This window comes from Teleopsis dalmanni, chromosome 2, assembly GCF_002237135.1.
Source record: "Teleopsis dalmanni isolate 2A chromosome 2, ASM223713v2, whole genome shotgun sequence".
In the NCBI taxonomy this organism is placed as follows: Eukaryota; Metazoa; Arthropoda; class Insecta; order Diptera; family Diopsidae; genus Teleopsis; species Teleopsis dalmanni.
This window is the reverse complement of record NC_051847.1, coordinates 194,696,219-194,714,027: the sequence shown is the minus strand read 5'-3', so window position 1 is coordinate 194,714,027 and position 17,809 is coordinate 194,696,219. Positions and strand designations below refer to the sequence as shown.

The window sequence follows — 17,809 nt, the reverse complement described above, 5'->3', positions numbered from 1 at the left end:
GATATAGTTTAAAACTTTCTATAAATTTGTGTGGAAGTGATAAAGTGAAAAAACTATAACTAACAGATGGCTCTCAAGTCTGGCTTGATAACACAGTGCTGGTCTACCAACTTATAGAAAGAAGGTTGTTGCGGTATCTATTACCGCATCTTTTACGTTGTATCAAATAATAAATTTCAGATACTTTTTATAGAGGTGTTATGCTACCAAAAAAAAAATACGAAGTATATTTCACCCTTTCCGTAAATAAAGGAGAAAGAATTGTTGACATATTTTAAAACCTTTTAAAAGCTTGTGGTAAATCTACTAATGGAATTTCATCTAACACTGGGTAAATGGCTTGTAATCCGTAAAAAATTCAGTTTTGAAAAAGAAATACTAAGAAAACTTATAAGCAGTTGATGCAAATGCATAGAGCGCTGCTGCAATTTACAAAAAACTGATGCTGCAAGTATTGTCATGAATATTTTCCTCTTCATTAACATTGAAGAAAAAACAGAAAAAAATGGGAAAATCGTTCCACAACTGAAGTAGGTGCATATTTGTACACTTCCCATGGTCTGAAGAACTTAAGTAAAGCAAGGAAACGAAATTAAAATCCACATTTGAAAGGACATTCGAAAGGACGATGGATAAGTAAACAGAAAATGCGTTTCTTGAGTGTAGAATACAAAACTCAAGTGAAAGCAACAGTTTTAATTCATTACAAATAGGAGTACAATACTTTTTATGGAAAAAAAAATTATCCCTGCATTATCTTTTAATAACTATATTTTTTTTCTTTAACAACAATTTAAAATTCATTTTATTCATTTTGAAGAATTAAGTATGATACGACAAAATAGTTTTTATTGCTAATACAGCAAAGGGTAACTTTGCATTTAACACATTTGGACATTAGTGTTCCTGTTTTACACAATCTGCAACATCCTCTTTCTCCAAATACTACCCAATGTTTCACTTTGTCATAACGCTGCGAGAGTGAAGGATTCACCTAAAACTTATACTTATTTGACTGATACGAAGATAGACTGGAAGCTCAGGGATACTATTGAGCTTTCTCTTTCCACATACGATGGTCGACCTCTGTTTTTTTCAAACGAAGTAGTGGCAGTACATTGTAAAAGCTCATAAGCAACTTCTTTTTGAAATTTTATAAGAGAAAATTTCTAACATGTGAATAAATAAATTTCTCAAACTTATAATTTATAAATTAAATGCCATACTGACTTAAAACATACACTCCTCTTGGTTTCTAAATATATTTCCTATTAATACTAAAAAAAAAAGATTATGTATTTCATAAATATTTTCCAAACTTGTAAAAGTACCTACTGTTCAAAAAGTATTCGTTAACTACTCTACTCCTTAAGTAATAGACCTTTTTCAAATTTTTTTTTTGTTATGTTGGTACACCCCATCTCGACATATGGTACAAATTTGAGCGCCATCTGTCAATTAGTTTGTTTACAGCAGTTGTTAATGTGAGACTACCTCAAGTGCATTTAGCGATTTTTACTATGGAAAATTCTTGTTGTACGCGATTTTTTGACCAAACTCGACACCACTGTCATCACTCGGGCACCATATTCGCCAGATCTGGATCCGTGCGACTTTTTCCTGTTCCCGAAATTCAAATTGCCCATTTGTGGTAAGCGTTTTGAGTCGTTTGAATCGGTAAAAGAGAATTCGCCGAAGGAACTAAAAGCCATACCTTCACGGGTCTACGAAAAGTGTATGGAAGATTGGGTTAAGCTTTGGCATATGTGTATCGCTTCAGAAGGAGCATATTGCTTTGAAGGAGATAAAATAAATTTGGAATAAAATTTAAATTTGTGTGTTGTATTTACAAAAGTCTACTTTACAAAAAAAAAATATATTATATATATATTAGAGCAAAAAAATTGCTCTGTTACAGTATTTCATCGTCTCTGCTGTGCATAAATAAATATAAATAGAGCTAACAAAAATTTTAATAAAAACCATCTGTTGTAGAAAACTTCAGATTAAAATCTGTTGTACTCAATGTGATTTGATTTATCACATCAAATAATTGACATTGTGCTTGAAACTCTAAAGAGGAAAGCATGGCTCTATTAACATTTATCTCAGCACAAAAATGTTTATTATTAAATGCTAGATTTCTGTAAAATGACAGCATTTAAACAAATAATAGAAAAAATATTACATGTTTAAAAAATGTGTCTTAAAATACAAGCAACAAAATGCATATTTACTAAGTTAAAAAGATATGAAATTATTGTCAGATTTAAGTGCATTTATCGAACTTTAACGACACTCATAAGATACTGGCACATGCAAACTCCTACTAACTTACGAGATACCCAAAAAGATACTACAGCAAGCAGCGTTCATAACAGCACCGATGGGAAAATACAACAAAAAGTGAAAGTGAGAAAAAACAGCGGAGTACCAAGAGGAAGCACTGGTGTGTGTGCATTGCCAAAAAGGAAGACGACTGCTCTCAAGCTCAGATACAAAACTGTTTGCGATGCGAATAAACGCTGGCATTTATACAAGACTGCATTCGATAAACAGACTAGAAACTTTTAGGGAAAATTTTTAAAATATGCAAGACAGCAATGAAAACAATTCAAAACTAGAAAGAAAAAAAGCAAACTTCAAATGTAAATGCGAAACATAACAAGCGACTGACAGTTAAACTTCCTGTAATTTTTGGACAATTTCAATTTTCTCCTAATGCTTCCTCAGCGCCTCAATTCGACGCTGTTTAGCAGATGAAAGCTGTAAATTATTTTTAGTTTTTGCATTATTTTGTATCTGGTGAGTCGCAATTAGTAAAGCTATCTTTTCTGACTTTTTTGTTAAATTGCAAAAATTTAATCTTTTAAATTTCAATTTTTAAAAATATAAAATCTCAAAAAAAAGTAATATTTAATAACTTGATTTATTAGACAGAGATACATATATATCTTAACAGAATGCTCAACTGCCAAAAACATATTAAACCAAAGAATAAATAACTTTATAACAAAAATAAAACTATTGCACCATTCCGATTTATTTATTTATTTATAATAAATAACTATATATAATAAAAGTTTTTATATATTTTTTATCCGGCTATAGTTTACTTTTTATTAAATAATTTAACGTTTGTTTAATATTTTTTAATATATGCTATATATCGACTCTCCTTGAGAGTCATCATCAGGATCACGATCTAACATAAATTAATATTACTGAAACTATATCAACATGTTCTTTATACTATTGTCTAAATTTTATTATATATAATAAATAAATAAATAATAATTAATAAATAACTTCATATTAAAATAAAAATATTGTACTATTCCGATATATTTATTTATTAATTAATTTATTTGGAGTTAACATTAAAATTAATTTTATAGTTAACTAAGAATAAGGAACTGGACTACTAGGTCCTTCACCCTTACTATTCTGATTATTTAGGCTTCGATCTCAGCTTATCATTAAAAAATAAAAATAATGAAGACAAACTGAAATCGCATTATGAAACAGTTATAGAGCACAGATAGCTATTCGCATATTAAAATTATACTAAGGTGCAAATTAAAAAATCTTAGATTATTACCTAACGACCTGATTGGAAATAGAATCATACATTGATACACAGAGAGATTAATATTTTGACTGCGTTTAAGAAAGTTAGCAGAATAGACTGCTATCAGCTACAAAAATTGAAATTCCAACCTTTGAATTAGCAAATTAAATTTGCCAGCATTTAATATTGAAAAACTCGGGTAGGTGCAGTGAATGCTATTCAACACTCGCTGAAGGTCCAATAAGGTGTATGTAATGTCAGGTACTTTTAAGGAACTGTGGATCTTAAACAGTGTCTTAATGTGTGCGTTGAACATTCCAGAGAGTAGAAAAAGAGAAAATGATAGAAAATATCTCATATAAGGGCCACGACCCCATTTTGACTACCCTATCACATAACCTGAAAGTAAGCATAGACTGACCTTTACTAAATTCTAAAATTCTGTTCTTTCACAATATTTTAAATAAAAATAAAAAATGATGTAGCACACCCAAATGAAATAAACCAATCTTCATGGATCGCAAAAATATCGATTGAGAGGAGAGCGTCGAATTTTTCTTAGTTCTAAAGAAAGAATATATTTTTATATTTAAAGTTTGTGGTTTGTGTTAGAAGTAGATACCTCTGTTAACAAGGGTGCACAATCGATTGATTGCAAAAATATTTTGAACTGAGATTTAGTTAAAATCTGGTTAAATCAACTAAATTATTTTTCTGAATGTATCTTATCGTTGATCTGTGTTGTAGGTTAACAAAGAATTCAGAAGAACTATATTATAACTATGCAATGAAATATTGTTGATTCGTGTTCTAAGGTACCGAGGAATATGTTACAAAGAAATTAAATTGCAATCAATTACCTATGTACGAATCAACAGTAATTTTAACAGAAAATGGTTATTGACCTACTAAAAACCTACTCCAAAAGAAAACGGAAATTATTATCTAAGACTAACATAAAAATTGAATACTATAATAGATTGCAAAAATTTAGTCTATCATGGCCAAATTGTAGCTTGTCGAGTACTACGATCAAAAAATTTACTAGTCAGGATTGGAACTAAAGTAGCAAAACTGCAGATCTGTAAGCATCACAGGCTATTGTCTAGCAGACTAATAAAAATTTCTGCATCTCTTCAACCGGAAATAAAGAAGCTGCAGAAAACGGTAAGGTGCAGAAGAAAGAGGAAACAACTGAGCACTTTCTATGCACAGGCACAGGACTAGCAAGTTCAGGACAAGACTTTTCTATGGAAGTTAACGAACTAATGAACTTAGCATATATCCCAAACAAATTTATTATTTCCAAAATAACCGTCTTTAATAAACACCAAGACTGGTTTTGAAATTTAGAATATCGCTTTTGTCCATTGCATTACATTAATAGAAAAGAAATCTTTTCTTCCACCGAAATACACCCACCTGGTAATAGCAGTAGTACGATATTTATTTATCACAGTGTCACATATACGATTTTCGAATGTAGCGCCCTTGAAAGTAACTTTAGTCATTTTAATTGTGGAATTTGTTTCGTTTTCTGAGCTCTTATGTTCAACTTTTTAATTTAGTTTTATTTCTTATTAATTTGTTCCAACAATTTTTTCTAAGTTAGTTCATTATCATTTCTTTTTCGTGACTAAAGGCAAAACCAACCTTTTTTGCATTGTCACTGACTCGGACTTAATTGTTAAAAAACAATTTTGCTTTAAAGAGAAGCATTCACTTTACTCATTTTACTTAATTAAAATGGACACTTTTAAGTGAAAAGTAACGTTGGTGACACCGTCACAGTCATAGTCACCGTCACCGTCACCGTTACCGTTACCGTCACTGTCAGCAAATATCATTATAGGAAGAAGTGTGTCAAGCTCTTAGAGCCTTATTTACTAATGAAAGTTAATAAGGTAAAATTGCATAATTTGTATCTCATTAACAATGGTATTTTATATTCCTTTTGTAATAAGCTAAATATACTCGTAAGTAAAATGTAAGGAAATTAAATTAAATAAAAAGAACAATTAAATTAAATTAAATTTTATTCAAAGAAATTAAATTATAATGGAATGATGATCTATTCAAATACTTTGCAAAAGTTATTTATGAATACAATACAATATTAAAGACAACAATTTTATTACCGCAAATATAAAGTAAATAACTGGAATTCTACAAAGTACTGTTCTAGATCCAGTAATATACCTTTTTTTTCTTTGGTATATCTACCAACAATAAAGAGAGCTATTTCTACCTTAAGCAGAAATTTTCCCAGTCCACAGGTGTGTTATTCAACCTTGAACATTATTATGAGAACTATGGAATAACTATCTTAACTAATAGCTAAGCTAAAATCGCAGTACTTAATTCTAATCAGGTAATATACACACTTATCATGAAATATCTTAATAACTTGAATTAACTTTAGCCAAAAGAATCAGATATGTATCGTATATAACTGGAAAAATCGGCAATTCACTGCTAGTATGCCCGAAACCATTCTGTGGCATAGGAATGCCATCATATCCTTTAATTTATTTTTATATACGAAAAACAGAGAAAGCTATACTGAAACAAATAACTAGTGCAATCACAATTAAATTCGAAGGGTTTAGAAGGGTTTTAATCTAAATTGATTGAGAGATTGTACGAATAAATAAAACTTAAGAACCAACATATGAGTTCTCACAAAGCACTAACTTAAATTATCATTTTATAAAACTGGAAATTTACTTTAGAGAAATTTGGAGTAAACTTACTTGACACTGATTAATCAATGCAGTAAATACCTTCAAGCATCACATATCAGTTGAAGAAATAAGACTTAGGAAGTCCATATAAGCGACATAAAAGTGCTCAAGATCACATTACAAGATTCTCCAACTGCATAGTGTAACTTCTTCCCTTTCTGATGGCATTGCCATTGTTTTCTATTAATTCCAATTTCCTTCTAAGAATACTCGTGTAAAGATTTTGAAAAAGAGGATATAGAATAACTTCTTAATTTCAGTAGACTGTATAGAATGCCTCTATTCTGCGGTTTATCTACACATGGCTTACGAAGTGATGTATGTTAAAAGAACATTCATGGCATTCATATCATACGAAGTAAAGATTTAAGGAGGATATAAAGTCACTCCAAAAAATTGCATCAATATGTTAAGAATTCTCAAGGGATCTTGTCCATTACTTTTAATTGCTGACTTGGAAAACATATTTAGATTAAGAAAGCTTAAGAAAAATCAAAGACAAAAATCATCCATATAACAATATACAAAACCAACTCGATTGTACTGAGCTCTTCTATAATTTTTTACTTAATCAAATTTGTTTGTGAAAGGTTCTTTTTTAGTTCGTATTAGTTTGTATTAAGAAATCTAGTTTTTCTTAATTATGAAATAAAAGCTATTTTATTTATTTTACATTAGCATAAGTTGTACTCGCATAATAAATTGGCGAAGCTCTTGAAATACTGCATAAATCTTAAGGAGGCTTGTATCTTCGGTTGCCTTATTTTATTTATCGTCGTTATTATGCAAGTGACAGTTGAAGCAGACTGAATTTCGCAGAATATTTGTTCCACAGATACTTAAGTCTCGTTATTAGGTCTTCAGCTACAATTAAAAGTCTTGTAAAAAGAAAAACATTTTGCTAAGTATTTTTCTATGGTATTACGAGATTCATAGTATTTGTTCATTGTACTCGTATTGGAGCTTCGCTAACCGTAATTATAATATCTTTGAAAATAGTAACAAGTTTCTTTGTTTATGATTACAACCTCATTTTTCTCTTCATCTATTTTTGTTTACTATAACCACTTTAATGACTGAGAAAAAGTCCGCAGCTCCAACTAATGTCAGACTACAATAAAATTATAGTCTATAAGTCAAAAATAATGATTCAAAACTTTCAATTTTACTAAGAAGAAGAAAATGAAACGTCTATTTTTGTTAAATGTTTCTTAAAAGATATTTGATAAAAAAAACGTTTCCTAAGTGAATGAACGACGATGAAGACTGTAATTGCAATTTACTACAATTTTACCAAAATTTACTAATAAATCAATCTTAAGCACTACAAGGAAATCCAAATAAAATTGTCATTAGATTTTAAACTAATTTTTCAAATCTGTTTTGTTTTGATTTGGGAACATTTATAAAAGTTTTTTAAGTCAGTTTGAATCTCATCAGTAGTAGAATAGAATTTACAAAGGTTGACTGTCACCAAGGCAGTCGTTATTTTCCTATTTCTTTCTTCTAAACTTGAAAAATTTTAAAATCATACCCAATAATTTAGCCATATGTGAGTTTCTTAACATTTACAAAGTTATCTTTTTTTTTTTTGTTTATATCTTTATTCAAGAAAACTTTTAAAAAGTCATTAAGTTATACAAAAGATACCCGCATCCACACAAATGTTACCTAAATTGACTTTAATTCTTTCGCAATTCTTTATAAACTCATACAGGGTGCTAAACATTGTTCTGATTAAAGTTGATTAAAAAAACGAAACACAACACTATTTACTGAAGTTATTAAATCGTACACTGACAATGACGTAGTGCATATGAAAAGGTTAGAATAAACTAAAGTACTAGCTAACCGCCCCAAAAATATTTAAAACGATTAAATCAGAACTGTACGGCGGATGAACCATCAATTCGATTTTATTGAATATTCAAACACTCAGTTGTTAGACGAGATGTGTGAGCCCTCGCATTATCTTGATGGAGAAGGCGAATCATCTAACGGCGCTTGTTTGTTTTCCGTATTTCACTGAAGACTTCCAATAAACAAATGGTTATATATCATTCGGAATTTAATGGTATCCGCATAGTTGTCACATGACCAGCATTCCCGAAAAAAGAAGCGAATGCACACAACGACATGAGCAACTGTTTGAGATTTTGTCAAATTATGGCGGATCCATCTTGCAAAGTCCATCTAACATAGTGGAACCGCATTCCATTAAAACCAATATGTTAATAATATTATATATTTTTGTAACCAGGCAACTTTATCTTTTTAAAATTGAACCGTTAAGTAAAACATAGGTAGTTCAATGTGAACCTAAAGTATGTCATGCAAACCTGTATGTCTTTAAAATCCATGCCCTCGAATGTCTAAAAAATTAATATATAAACGTGATTATACGTTTTTCAAATCTTTTTTCAAATCTGCATAACTAAATTCAAGTTGATTTGAAAATATATTTGTACGGACACCTGCGTATGATGGACTAAGACTTAGAAGCTTTGACTGGAAAGAAAAAGGTGTGAAAAGAGGATGCCTTAGCTACCATCTTAGAAACCGAGTCATTTTACAGGCTATTCACTTGTGAAAACATAATACTATTTAGAAATATTGAATAAAAATCAAGACATTGACATAGTAAAACGAAATAAATTTTAGTAGCTTCGGTGGATTGGTCATGTCATACTAGTGGATGATTATACTGCCAACACAGAAATTAGCCGACCGAAATTCTGTATTTTCTAAATTATTACAGATACTAAAATTAAATTTTTCCTAAACATAGTTTTTGAGTTAGTCTGTTTTTGAATCTAATTTGATCTCAATCGGTCTACCTGAATCACTCCAAATTCGGTTTGGATCCGAATTTGGAGTGGTGTATTTTCACATTTTCTTACTTTTTTCTAGAAAGTACTAAGTACTTGCATTATAGTATATCTGCTCCAAAAATTTTTTTTATAATATTCTGCCTATTGTAACACCCACCCCAATATAAAATCATCATAAAAAATTGTTCATTAACGTTAAAAAAATTTTTTCTTTTCACTAGACTATATATGCAAAAAGTAGGAGTGAATCGCTCATTTGTTCTTTAGTTATTTGCAATTTTTAGCCATTTTAGCAAAATTGTGATTTCACAAAGATCGAACTTATATTTATTATAAGTCCTCGCCTATGAGTAATGAGTGTACGGGTAATCTTCTTCATATACGCTTCAGTGACCACAATTTATTTTAACTTCAAGAATAATATTTTTGAATCAATCAAAGAAAAATTATGCAAAATCAATTCTTATGCATATATTTATTTCTTTTCAGCTCACTATATATAGTTTTTTTTCCGTGATTTACAAATTTAACATTATTTTTTTAAATTTAAAACTAATATAAAATAAAAAAAATGTATTTTCCTAAACCCTTCATTATTAAATTTTGAAAGAGATTAACATTTGCCTGAGGGCGTTTAATTTGTCAGTAAAGAATTTTTAACATTATTTATTAATATTTGATTTCCTCATGAAGTCTTTGTGATTTACATAAAAGGATCAGCTTAACCAGAGCTTCCTGTCCCATAAAAATGGTTTTCCTGCCTTTGGCTAAGCTCTAAATTTCAGTGTAAAATGTTTCAAATGTTTTTTTTTTTTCATTTATTTATTTTTTTTTTTAGATTTTTTCTATGATAAAAAAGTTAGTCGTTTTTATTTCTACAATTTTATCTTTTTGTACTTATGCATGTTTGTTTTTCAACTTTTTCACAAGTTTTTCATAATTTCATCGCCATAACTTGAGCAATGATTTCCTATACGAGATGCTGAAATAAAAACCCATGACTTTTCAGTTTTTACCGTCACGAAAACGATGCGCAAAACTTTTTCTACTGCCATTGAAAGTGATTTCAGAGATGAACGTTATGAACGTTATGAAGTGCTTGGATTTATAACAAAAATAAGGGAAAAAATCTTTTAAAAATAAGTTGAGAAACAATAAAACAAAATTTTAAAGTTTTCCTTTCAAATTAATTTACTATAGGTACAAAACAATCTTAGCTCACATGTGGAGTATTGCATTGTACATTTTACTTTTCTGAAATAATTTTTTAGTTTTATTGTTCTTTTTTTGCAAATTAACTGATTTTATATTAATTATAGTTCAATTTTAATTACTGTCATAAATGGATATCGATACAATTAAACATTTTTGTGAACAGCACTTTAAACGTCCCCGTCTCTCTCAATATGATACCTTATATTATCATAAGCATTCTGTCTGATACGAATCTTCCTTTAGTGTAGTTTCTCATTGACAAAGATTTTTAAGGGAATTCAATTTTTTTTAATATTAGAATATATTTGGTTTTCTTTTTACAACTTCCACTCCATAGCAAATTCTTCAAGCACGCAAATAAATAATTTCATAAACATTTCTACCAAATTGAAATTCAAATTAAGATCCCAAATACATATACTATGTTGGATTAATTGATTAATTTGATAAATTGTCCATTTCGCTGTCCTAATTTAGCACTACTGTTTCAGTAACATGTGTCAAACAGATATATCATTTACGAAACCTTGTGTTTGGTTCCGGGTTTCGGGTGTGTAAACTTAATGCCATAAAAGTGCTGACAATTTTTCACATTGGCTTCCTTCAGCCAAGAGGTGCATTCGTCGGATGAAGAATACAAAAACAAAATTGTCGCACCTGGGTAAGTAAAAATCCACATAAGAACTATCGAAAAGGCATTGCGTCTACAAAAATTACTACATGGTGTGACATTTGGTCTGGAGGTGTAATAGGCTCCGCCTATACATTTTTTAAATTGACAAAGGTGCGACACAAATGATCAATTCTAATCATTACTTCCATATGATTGCAATTTTTTTTTGTCATTAAATTGAAGATATGAATGTGAAAGTAATGTGATTTCAACAGAACAGTATATGCAATTACATCTTTTAATAATGTCGATTAATAATGTTTACAAAAATCATGCGATTTTCCCTGACTAAATTTTTTTTGTAACATTACATTAAAGATCTGGTTTATTCGGACAATCCTCAAACTCTCGACGCCTACACTTTCAAGTTATGGCCCAGCTATTACCAGCTATGTGCCTACAAGTTTTAGAAAAAATATTTCAGTAATCTAAAATGTCTCGTAGACTATTTTTTATGATATGGCACTTTCCAACTTGTGGTGAAATCCAGAAAATATATTGAAATGAAAATTTGATTATAATCTAAGTCATTAGGATATTTTTATGTATTTATCTATTTAATAAAAGTCAAAAGTCTAAAGTCAAAATGTATCTTTTAATTGAAGTAATATCAATATTGTAGAGATAATGAGTCCCATAAATAATACTGATTACTTAGCAATGTAATGATTTATGGGTTAGGCTAAGGCCTTTCTGCACTGTGACCAGCTTGATCTATTGTGCACTGTAGTCACTTCAATAATTATATTTAGTAATAAATGAAGCAACTTTTCAAATGATCTAAAATAGATTTCTAAGTGGTTCCAGAATTTTATCTATTTATATTACCTATTAAAAATGTTAGTGTAGCATATTTTTATAAATCAAAAATAGTTTTTTTTTTTTAAATTTTGTCACCGTTGTTTTTTTTTTATTGTGCAATAAAAAATTAACTTAAAATTAAACAATATTATAATATAATAATTATTAATTAATTACTAAAAATAATTTTAGTCGCATCTGAACTTAAATATTAATTTTTTTATAACAAATATATATATAAGAACAAAATATATAGATGCAAAGAGTCAACAGAGATAGTGAGTGGGAAAATAGTTTATATACAAAAGATATAACAGAAGATGTTTATACAGTTCATGTTGGACTTGGGCAAGGTTAGAGAACCACAGACAGTTAACAGTTTAGCACAAAAATATTTGACAGTGCAGACTTTGAGTCAAACCAAAGTCTCGAGTCGAAGCGTCAAAATTCTGTTAACACAGAATGAGTCAATAAGTAGTCACAGCAATTATATCCACCGAACGATATCAATATTTTTGTTTGTTTTTTTTTTTTTTGTGTATCAGCTCTCGTAATTGTATTCAATAATAATAATGATATTTTTGGGTAGTTTTCGTCACGTTATTTTCAATTCGATAAAAATATTATTTTAAAAGTGTTTCAGTAAATTCATTTAACAAGACTAGCCAGGAGCATTAGCCAACATTGCATTAATTTAACATTATTTCATTGTCTACGTAAGTTATTGTTTAGCTTCTCATTTTTTGTGCGTTTAGTATGGTCCAGATTTACCAGGTGGTCCATAGCTAGATGATGGTGCAGAGATGTCACCACCGCTGGAACCGCTTGTGTAACCACCTGCAGCGCTGCTGCTTGTAAAAGTGCTACTACTGCTGCTGCCGCCAGTATAGCCACCAGCGTCTCCACCAACGAAACCACCACCGCTTTCCTTTTGTGTCTTGTATTTGATGAAGTATACTTCTGGTTTGGAAGGTTGTGTTGGTGCAGGTGTTGGTATGACAATATCTTGTTGATCCTCGGGTTTCTTGACCAATACGTAGACAAGTGTCTTTTCTTCGTTCTGTGGTTGCACTGGAATGACTGGAGCTTGATAGCTTGGAGGAGATGGTGCTTTAATGAAGATAATTTTATAATGTTTCTGTGCTTGAGCAATTGGTATATTTGGACGTTGACGAATTTCTTCTTGCTCTGGTGGTGGTACATGCACATAAATGTGTTTCTGTACGAGTGTAGTACCTCCACCAGTTGCACCACCAAAGCTACCACCTGAAGCTATATTTTTTTTATGAATAAAAAAGAAGAGAGAAAATTAATTAATTATGAGTATTTACAATTAAACAGAAATTTTGGATGTTGTATATAAGCAAAATGGATTAATTTTTTATTTAGTTTATGCTTCTATTTTAATCTTAATTAAAATTTTCATTTGATTGTTAATTTTAAATTCAATTATTTTAATATATGCAATAAATTAATTTTTTCTGTTTTTAAACTGTTATTTTAATAATAATTTTTTTTTCGTCTTTTTTTGTTTCTAGAACATCACAATTTAATTCAATTATAATGCACATTCATTCACTTTTTGTTATTTGTTAATTAAATTTCACTTTATGTTATTAGAGTTTTTTTTAATATTCTTGTTTTTTGACTGTAATAATAACGCACCTCCTGCGAAGCTGCTGCTTGAACTGCTGAAACCAGCACTTCCACCGCTACTAAATCCACCAGAGAATCCGCCTCCTGCACTGCCACCAAAATTACTGCCAAAGCTACTGCCTGAACTACCGAAACTACCGCCTGAACCACCGAAACTACCGCCTGAACCACCGTGGAAACCACCGGAAGAGCCACCGCCACCACCAGGTCTGTTGTAGGCATAACCAGCCTCAGGCCTAGCAGCAGCTAAAGCCAAACAGGACATTAAAATAAACACTTTCATTTTTGGCTTTACGTTAATTTCACTTTATTTCAAATAGAAGTCGTCCACGGACCGTACGCGACCGTTTTTATATGCGTTTAAATCGTTTAAAATAATAATCCTTTTTTCTTTGCTGGACACACACGCACAGACTCTTTGTAATCCTTGTCTGTGCTTTCTTTCGTAAGTGAGTGTGGTTGGTTAAATGTGTATAGTAGTAAAGTAGGGATAGGAAGGAAAGTACTGTGTTCACTTTTTGAATACGGTGATGTTGTTTGTTAAACTGAATCGAACGCTTTACTGAGGATACTAACCGTCGTCTCATCAATTTATACAAAAATTCATGTTATAACAAATTTGACTCTTGTGCGGAGTAGGAGAAGGTTCACATGGCGGTGTACAATATTACAAACACACCATTGCCGGTGTCAGCAACTACAAAAACAACAACAACAATAGCAACAACGAGTCGTCGACTGCGGCTATAACTTCAGCAACAATATAAAATAACCTCAGCAACAGCGGCAGTAACAGCAAACAGCATTTTAGTATAATTGTTGGTATTCGCTTCTTTACTTGTTGTTTTTGCTGTTATTGTTGTTGTTGTTGTTGTTGTTGTTAGTGTTGTAGTTTGTAAAGACTATATTTTGTCTCTGCAGTTTGTTGCGTAGTAAAGCTGTTGATGTGCCTGTACCACATGGGGTTAAAAGCAAGCAACAAATTTTAGCACATACTCGTATAAAACAAAAAGTACACAAAATAAACACAAAAATAAACACAAACTTAAATTACCGCACAATCAACATATTACAGTACAATCTACAGTAAAGCTGTAAACTGCAATAATACCAACAACAGCAAAGACAACAATAACAACAACAAGAAGAAGAAACAAGCAATAATGAGAGTTACAACAGTTTCCCACTGTTAGCGTTTGCGATGCTCCAACTACGAAGATGTCTTCTGCAAGTTTAGGCCAAACACAAAAGCAACAACAAACAATAGTAGCAGCCGCACTAGCATTAAGCCAAAGCCAAATAAAAACAAAAACAGAAACAAAAACAAAAATAAAGTTGTACGAGTAAAAAAGTAACAAGAAAAAAAAAACAATAATAAAAACTAAATAAAATTCAAGTAGCGTGTCTCATGCTGATCGTCATCATCAGTTGAAAGCGAAACCAATTCACTGTGCTCTTCTCACGTGAAACACACACATACTCACACACAGATACACTCATACAACGTAAGCTTACACGAAGTCCAGTTTCTTATACAGTTACTTAATAAGCATTACGCTCTTTGAAATTAAATTGTTTTGGCTCATATTTTTATTTTTTTAGGCTTTTGTAGATTTTGGACATTTGGTGTCTTGTATTGTGTATTTGTGTGGCACTCTCACTCTCAAAACAGCTGATCGATGTGATGTGAACAACTTAGGCTTTTGTACCTTTGCAAACTTATTTACTTTTTGGATTTTAGCTTAACAATTTCGTGTAGTTTTTCGCGAAATTATTTAGCTTTTGTAGGCGTCATGCTACGCCGAAGGGATCCTTTCTTTTTAATTAAAATTAAAAAATAAAAAAAAAAAATTTTTTTTATTGTATTTACTCACGATATTTGCATTGTATTTGCTGTTATTATTTAATCAGTATTTTTATGAACCAAAAAAAAAAGTTTGAAAAAAATTATGTAGCGCTTTGTGAGGATGTCAATACAAATGAGTTCGTGATCGTGTAATTTTATGAATTAAGACTTCAGAAAGTAACGTCAATTGTCTTGTTTGATTTTTATGTATCGTTACGTTTATTCATTTCAGACTTTATTTATTGTGACCGTAATTAAATTAAGAAAAAATAAAAATAATACAAAAAAAAAGAAAAAATTGAAAATAATATTGTAATTCATTCAAGAAAATAAAGCGTGCATAAAATTGTGAATAAACCATTTGATTGATCGATTGATCTTCATGATACCATTGAAAGTGTTTTTAAGGTGTGGAATTAATGATTGTAGTAGCAAGTGGTTAAAAATTATTATATTAAACATATTAAGCTCTGATGTGTGTTAATTATATTTTAATCTACTTAAATAATTTTGATTTAAAATTTAATTTAATATTGATCAAGTCGTAAATAGCACAATTGATAATTTAATTCAGTTTTTTTTTAATAAATCGTTATGAAATATTTCAATTAAATTAGTTTTGTAAAAAATCCCACAAAAATAAAAAACATTTGATAATAAAAGTTAATAAAATAAAATTTATGTAAGCTATTTCTTAACTAAGTGATATAACTTAATCCGGTGATTTCTTAATCTAAAAAACAGGAAAAACCGTTTGAGCTTAAGGGTCTTACACAGTCGAATAAATAGAAATGCATAGATTATAAACAAACGAAAATGTATAATTGAATAGGAACAGTACTTCTGCATATATGGTGGTTGTTAGAACAGAAAAGGTATATCCCTGGGACAAATTTTCCATTGCAATATGTCGATACAGCCTACGGCATATGTCAATCTGCTGATGCTGTTCAATATTAAAGAATTAATTAAGAAATTTCATCAAATTCTAGTTACCATATTTAAGATATCCAATTTAAAAAATTGATAATATAAACTGTTTTATAAATTTTGAAAATATTGAAGCTGATACGATTTTTCTACAGATATGACAATAGGTTTCCTATAAATAATGCTGTTCTATGACTAAGAAAGAACAACCTTAAAATATTAAATTTAATTTTTTTGTTTGTTTCTAAAGTAGTGATATTTTGAAAGTATTAAAGCTAACAGCATATGAGTTTTCTACTGATATGATAATAGGTTTCCTATAAATAATGCTGTTATATAACTAAGAATTACATGTGCTGTAGTATTTCTTATGCTACGTTATAGAATATCAGTATATATTAATAAGTATCAATAAAAAATATATTCATACGATGTATATTCTATAACGATGTCAATATATATTTTTGAATATTTTTTTTAAGTAAAAACAAAAATATCATATAGAGCAGGAAATATGACAAAAATTTTCCATTTAATAATACTTAACCATGCAGCAATTATCGCAGTAAGAAATATGGATTTGTAATTGTATTTAATTTTACAGGTGTTTTCTAAAAGTAATTATATATTAAATTTTATAGTCATAAAATTTTATTTTTATTGAAAAAAAAACAAAATACAAGAAAATGTGAGAAAATTGAATTCAAAAAATTTTACTCCAAAAATAAGGAAAGTATTATATTTTTGCATTACTACAACAGTTTAAAATTTCTCAAAAAAAAAAAAAATTTAATAGATATCCATAAGTACAAGTTCAGAACCATGAAATGAAAAATTATGAAAATTAACTAAAAATTTTATTACTACTTTTACTGCTTTTATATGTCTGACTAATAAATTTCTAATTAGCGAAGTAATTATTATTTAAAAATATTAATGAAAACTTATATTTAAAACTAAATTTTTTCACATATTAAAGTAAAAATTCAAGCTGTTGATCACTAGTCATTATTCTAATTTACAAAAATTTAATAGTTAGCAATAATAATAAAATTTACAGATAGTTTCACTTCCTAATCAGGTCACAATGCAAGTATGAAACTATTGTATCTATAGATAGTTTATTGCCATTAGCTAACCAATGAAAGTAACTAATTTTTATGAAAGGGTTTCTGCAATTGCCACACCATATATAAAATATTATATAGTTATTGCATTCATTCAATTTAAACTACTCTCAGAAACTAATATGAAGAATATGGTGCAAATATATAGAAAACATAATATATATAAAAAAAAATTTTAAAAATGGTAACAGATTCATACTTTCAATACTAACACTTGCATTTCTTACAGTACCACAAATTTCACATTTAGAAAAGGGATGCTTCCAATTTCTCCTTTCACTCAGCTTTAAATATTATACAGGAATTATAAATGAATAAATAATATATATACCTTTCACAATTAATTTTATAATCTAATCATAAATAATTTAATAATTTACATATAAAAAATACGTGGTTATATTAACTCCATCTA

The 17,809-nt window shown here is 29.4% G+C and overlaps 1 protein-coding gene across 1 annotated transcript; it reads right to left on the bottom strand.

Moving 5' to 3' along the window:
• Nucleotides 1-12,567: 12,567 nt before the first annotated feature.
• LOC119679458 (pupal cuticle protein 36-like) lies at nucleotides 12,568-13,811 on the bottom strand. The gene is made up of 2 exons (XM_038091815.1): nucleotides 13,501-13,811; nucleotides 12,568-13,107 (listed from the first exon to the last, which is right to left on the bottom strand). Exons 1-2 carry the CDS (start codon nucleotides 13,772-13,774, stop codon nucleotides 12,587-12,589), a joined length of 795 nt encoding a protein of 264 aa, XP_037947743.1. The 5' UTR covers nucleotides 13,775-13,811; the 3' UTR covers nucleotides 12,568-12,586.
• Between the last annotated feature and the right edge of the window lie 3,998 nt (nucleotides 13,812-17,809).